This window comes from Belonocnema kinseyi, chromosome 10 (assembly GCF_010883055.1).
Source record: "Belonocnema kinseyi isolate 2016_QV_RU_SX_M_011 chromosome 10, B_treatae_v1, whole genome shotgun sequence".
In the NCBI taxonomy this organism is placed as follows: Eukaryota; Metazoa; Arthropoda; class Insecta; order Hymenoptera; family Cynipidae; genus Belonocnema; species Belonocnema kinseyi.
Window position 1 is genome coordinate 6,839,000 of NC_046666.1, and position 5,743 is coordinate 6,844,742.

At 24.6% G+C, this 5,743-nt stretch overlaps 1 protein-coding gene across 4 annotated transcripts in view; it reads right to left on the bottom strand.

Moving 5' to 3' along the window:
* LOC117181491 (signal-induced proliferation-associated 1-like protein 2) overlaps positions 1–5,743 on the bottom strand; it is a 233,439-nt gene that overhangs the window by 33,637 nt on the left and 194,059 nt on the right. For all 4 annotated transcript variants that reach the window (XM_033374213.1, XM_033374211.1, XM_033374214.1 and 1 more), the window contains exons 10-11: positions 5,302–5,536; positions 409–783 (exon numbers count right to left, since the gene is read on the bottom strand). In XM_033374213.1, the coding sequence (XP_033230104.1) occupies positions 409–783; positions 5,302–5,536 (610 nt within the window). The remainder of the gene's footprint in view (positions 1–408; positions 784–5,301; positions 5,537–5,743) is intronic.

Sequence of the window (5,743 nt, forward strand, 5' to 3'; positions counted from 1 at the left end):
TGTTTCAAATCAATGCAATTTTTTAAAATACCCTTAAATATTTAAAATCCTTTAAAATCCTTTAAAACAGTTTAAAGCTCTTAAAAATTCTTTGTAATTTTCAAAAATTACCCTAAAATCTTTCAAATCTCTTTAAATGATTTAAATCTATTAAAAATGTTTTGGAAACTTTTCAAATAACCAAAGATAATTTAAAATCTTTAAAAATTCTTTGAAACTTCTGAAAGCTCTTGGAAATTTCTTGAAATAAAAAAAAAAAAAAAAAACACCCGCAAAAATAATTCAAATCCTTCGGAATCCCTTCGAGTGTTTGAAATCTATTAAAAATAATTATTCCTCCGGCTTTTGCCATTTTTTCCCCCCTCAAAATCCTATTAAATATTAAAAATAAAAAGATAAAAATCTCACCTTCGTGGATTTCCATCATTGGAAGGCGGTATGACAGTGACCGTGACTTGAAGACTCGTTTTCAGAAGGTCCACCATTTGATCGTGGCTCAAGGTGGACACGGCGACCTTGCAAATTTCCACGAGCCTCGAGCCTTGTCGAAGACCCGCCTGCCAAGCCAGACCCATACTTTCCACCTGAGTGACGACTCCGTCGGGCTGAACGTGAAATCCCAGTTGGCCCAAATTATTCCTCTTCAGGGAAAGTTCCGAGGCTGGCGATCCTTGAGTCACTGCTCGAAGGCGAGCGACAATTTCCATCAGCTCGTCGCGTTCGCCGCAGTCGCCACGAACGTGGATTGTTATGCATTCGCCTTGATGATAGTAAAGACGCAAACTGGAAAAAATTCAAATTAAAAATTCAAGCTACACCCTCGTTTATTCCAAGTTGATATAATTTCAGACTTTAGAGCCCAATATTCTCCCAAAAGAGAACAAATAGGGGGATTTTTCACGAAAATGGGGGAATAATTTTATTTGAGAATTTAAGGAGAAATATATCTTGCATTTTCAATCGAATATTTGAATTTTCAAACAAAAAAAAAAAACAAAAAAAGAGTAAAAGAAAAGAGTAAGAGTAAATTTTCAACCAAGAAAGGTGATTTTTCAATCAAATAGTTAAATTTTCAACAGTAAGAAAATTAATTTTAGATAAAACATGTTGCAATTGCAACTAAATAGTTGAAATTTCTAGCAAAAGAGGTGAATTTCCAAAAAATGATTACATTTTTAAACAAATAGTTGAATTTTCAACCGAATGATCGAATTTTTGAAATGAAAAATATTAATCTTCAACCAAAATCGGGTATATTTTTAACCAAATAGTTAAATTTTCATACAAAAAATTACTTTTTAACCAAATATTTCTATTTTCAACAAAATAATTACATTCTCAACAAAATAGTTGAATTTTTAATCAAACAGTTGAATTGTGAATCTACGAAGATGAAGTTTCAATCAAATTTTCAACATCAAAATGAATTATCTTCCGAACAAAAACGATAAATTAATTTTCATATGAAAATGGAATAGTTAAATATTCTGTTTAAAAAAAAAAATTAATTTTCTAGAGAAAAAGAAACAAATAATTTTCAACAAAATAGTTCAAATTTCATCCAAGTAGTTAACTTTCAACTAAAAAACGATTAATTTTGAACCAAATAGTACAATTTTCTACGAAAAATGAAACAGTTGAGATTTCAACCAAAAAATATTTGTATTTTAAATCAAAATCAGTTTAAATAAAAAAATTCTCAATGAAAAATGTGATGTTCATATTTACACTAAAAGACTTTCTACAAAAATAGTTGCATTTTTAACCAGAGTGTTAATTTTCAACCAAATAGATGAATTTTCAACGAAAAATATAATCATTAAATTTGTAGTTAAAAAATTATAGCCAACAAAAAAAATGAATTTTGAAGAAAATAAGTCAATTTTAAACCATAGAGATACATTTTTAACTAACGAAATACATTTTTAAGAAAGTAGTTCGAATTTCGATTCGGCAGTTGAATTTTTAACCAAAAAATTAATTTTTATCGAAAATTTGAAATTAAAACCTAATAATTTAATTTTCAACTGAATATGATCAATTTTTCTCCAGAAATGGAGTAGTTAAATTTTCAGTGAAAAAAATTAATTTTCAACTAAAAAAAAACGAACACATTTTCAAGAAAATAGTTAAATAATCAGTCAATAAGATGAAATTTTAAAAAAGTTGTTTAAATTTTAATCAATTATGTCGTTGAATTTTCAACCAAAAATAAAATTTTCACAAAAAAATTAATTTTGAACCACAAATATTAATTTTCTCTAGAAAAAAGATTAATTTTCATGAAAAAATACATAAATTTTTAACAATATAGTTGAATGTTTAACTGAAAATTATCAATTTTTCACGAACAAAATTCTTAAATCTTCAACCAATAAAATGAATGACTTCAATAAAATAGTTTGAACTCTCAACAAAATAATTAAATTTTTTAAGCAAGAAAAACAGATTTTTAGACAAAAGAGTTCAATCTTTAAGCAATAAAATGAAATTTTAACAAAGTAGTTCAAATTTCAACAAAGTATTTAAATTTTCAACGAAAAAGTGAATTGTCACAACAAAATTTAAACCACGAATATTATTTTACTACTAAAAAATATGAATATTCAACCAAATAGTTGAATTTTTAATTGTAAACTATCAGTTTTGCACGAAATAATGGAATAATCATTTTAAATTAAAAAATTCAATTTTCACCAAAATAATTAATTTTTAAGCAAAAAATTTAATCTTTAATCAATAAAAAGAATGACTTTTTAATAAAATAGTTTGAATTCTCAACGAAATAATTAAATTTTTTAACCAAGAAAAAAAGAATTTTTAACAAAATAGTTAAATCTTTAACCAATAAAATAGATTTTAAACAAACTAGTTCAAAATATAACCGAATAAATGAATTTTTCTTCAAAAAGATGAGTTTTTTAACAAAAAAGTTAAATTTTTAACAAAGTAATTCAATTTATACCCTAATAATAAAATTTCTAACTAAAACAACAGGAATTCTTAACCAAAAATTTAATACTATTTCCAGTCAAAAAAAAAATTTGCAAGCCCAAAATGTAAATTTTCAAACAAAAAGTTAATTTTCAACCCAAGATAAATTTTAAAGTAATTGTTTGTTCTTTTTAATCAAAAATAAGAATTTTCAAATAAATAAAAACAAGAAAAACAATGTACAACAAAATAATTAAACCTTCAACAAAAACAGATGTGAATTTTCAATAAAAATTGAATACTTGAATTTTCAGGTAAAAAATTAATTTTCAACAACAAAAAACATATTAAAAAAGACACATTAAAAATTGAAAAATAATTTTTTTCACTTGAAAGTTCTTAAATTATTTTTATTTTAACTAGTCTAGGCACCCTTCAAAAGCTTTAAAATTTTATTTCAAAATATTGAGAAATCTAAAAGTGGTTTAAAATTTTTCCAAATTCGAAATAATTTTTGAATTTTTTTCAGAACTTTGAAATATATTTGAAAATTAATTAATTTTTTTCCATAACTTTTAGAAAATCCTGCAAATTTAAAACAAAAATTAAATTTTAATTTATAAATAACAATAGAACACTTCTTATTTGAAAAAATATTAGAGTAATTTGAAGAGATATTTAGAAGTTCTAAAAAGATTAGAATTACATTTAAAACTTGAAATCATTTGAAATACTTACAGCCGAATTAAAAATAAAATGCAGATTTTTGCAGATTTCAAATAAAAAATTTAGAATTTTTTTAAGAATTGTGAAAGACTTCAAAAGAATAACAAAATTTCTTAAGATTCTTAGGAAATTTGAAAATGGTTTTTCACTTTGAAAAATTATGGAAAATTTTAAGAATTTTCTTTTGAATTTGCAAGATTTTCAAAAATTGTGTTCAATTGTTATTTATGCGTCAAAATTTAGTATTCTTTTTCTACATTAAGAAATTTCAAATTAAATGGGATAAAAATTAAATAATTTAGACTCACAATATTTTAAATTTAATGAATCCATAATAATATAGTCATAATATTATTATGGATTAATTTTTAAGCTGAAAATAGTAAAACCCACGTTTTTATTTTTTAGGACTAAAAAAATTAATAGAAATAATATATTAATAAATTTATTTATTCAATTTAATATAAAAAATTATATAAAGGAAGACCTGAAACTCTGAATTAAAAATATATTATTGATAAATCATGAAAATTTTTATTTAAAAATAAAATTATCGGAATAAATTATATGTTAATTTCAATTCTTATTAAGACTTTCGGATAGAAACAGTTTACAATCTGAAAATTCTCAAATTTTGAACGGATCTAGACTATATTTAGAATACAGATCCATTTTTAAAATAATTTATTTATTTATATTTACAGTTAATTTTTAAATCTTCAAAACTGCATTTTAATTATTTAAAAAAACTCATAAAATCGAACTTGGGCAGACTTTTCTTCTGAAAATTCGTAAAATTCCCGGTTTCCTGGTCCCGGCAGCCACCCTAAATGATATAATAATTGATAAAAATCACAATTTAACAAATTATTTTAAAAACGGTTGAAATCAAAGTTTGATAATATTTTATTCTAAAATTTTTGTAAAATTCCTGATCAAAGAATAAATTCACTGTGATTTCCTGGTTTTCCCCGGTCTCATAAAATTCCCTGTCATTTCCCGGTTTTCTCGGTCTAGCGGCCACCCTGATATTATTAAATTATATTATATTAATATTATTTTTCTACAAAAAAAGCTTAATTTTAAACAAAATAGATACATTTTCAAAATAGTTGAATTTTGAATTAAAAACGGTCCGTTTTGCAGGAAATCAATTCTAACAAAAAAAATTAATTTTTAAGAAAATGGATAAATCTTCATCCAATAAAAAGTATGACTGTTTAATAAAAAAAAATATATTAACCAATATTAATATGGAATATTAACCAATAAAATACATTTTTAACTAAGTAGTTCAAAATATAACCGAATAAATTAACAGTTTAATTTTTAACAAAATAATTCAATTTTGTACCTAATAGTAAAATTTCTATCTAAAAAAACACATGAATTCTTAACCCAAAATTTAATAATATTTCAGCCAAAAAGAATGCTGAACTTAGAACCAAAAATAGTTGAATTGTCTTATGCGATTCTTTTAATTCAGTTCGCGCTCAAGCGAAAAATCGAGCAAAGGGGTTTTTTTTTTTGAAAACTGAGAAAGAAAAAAAAAGAAATTCTTTTTTTTTTAAAAAGGAAACTATGGGAATAGGGGAAAGAGACTCAAGTATGTAATTGCTTAATAGAAAAATGAAAAATTACCTGTTTGTCTGGGCGTGCCAACCAAGAACGCTAACACCTGGGGTTACAAAAACTATTTGCCGAGAGTGCTCTTCGACAAGGACAATCGAATCGACACTTATGCCCAGATAACAGTCTGTACTTTGATTACTGTCCTCTAAAATCACTTGCCAACAAATGGCCCCACGTTGGGAGGCATCACAGGGCAATCGAGGTCGCACTGCTGCTTTCTTTTTACTGCTAAAAGAAAGCATTGCTGAAAGGGATAACAAAAAATTAGATAAAAAATGAGACATTATTTAAATTAATTCAGATATTAAACGTATGCATATTTAAGAGTCTAAAATGGAAAAAAAACTTCTTTTCTTAAGGGCATGTGACACAGCTAAATACCTATATTACCGACCACAGTTTTTCAGTTCACTGAATGTTTTTTTGAACCTAAGAACTTTTTTTGTAAGTA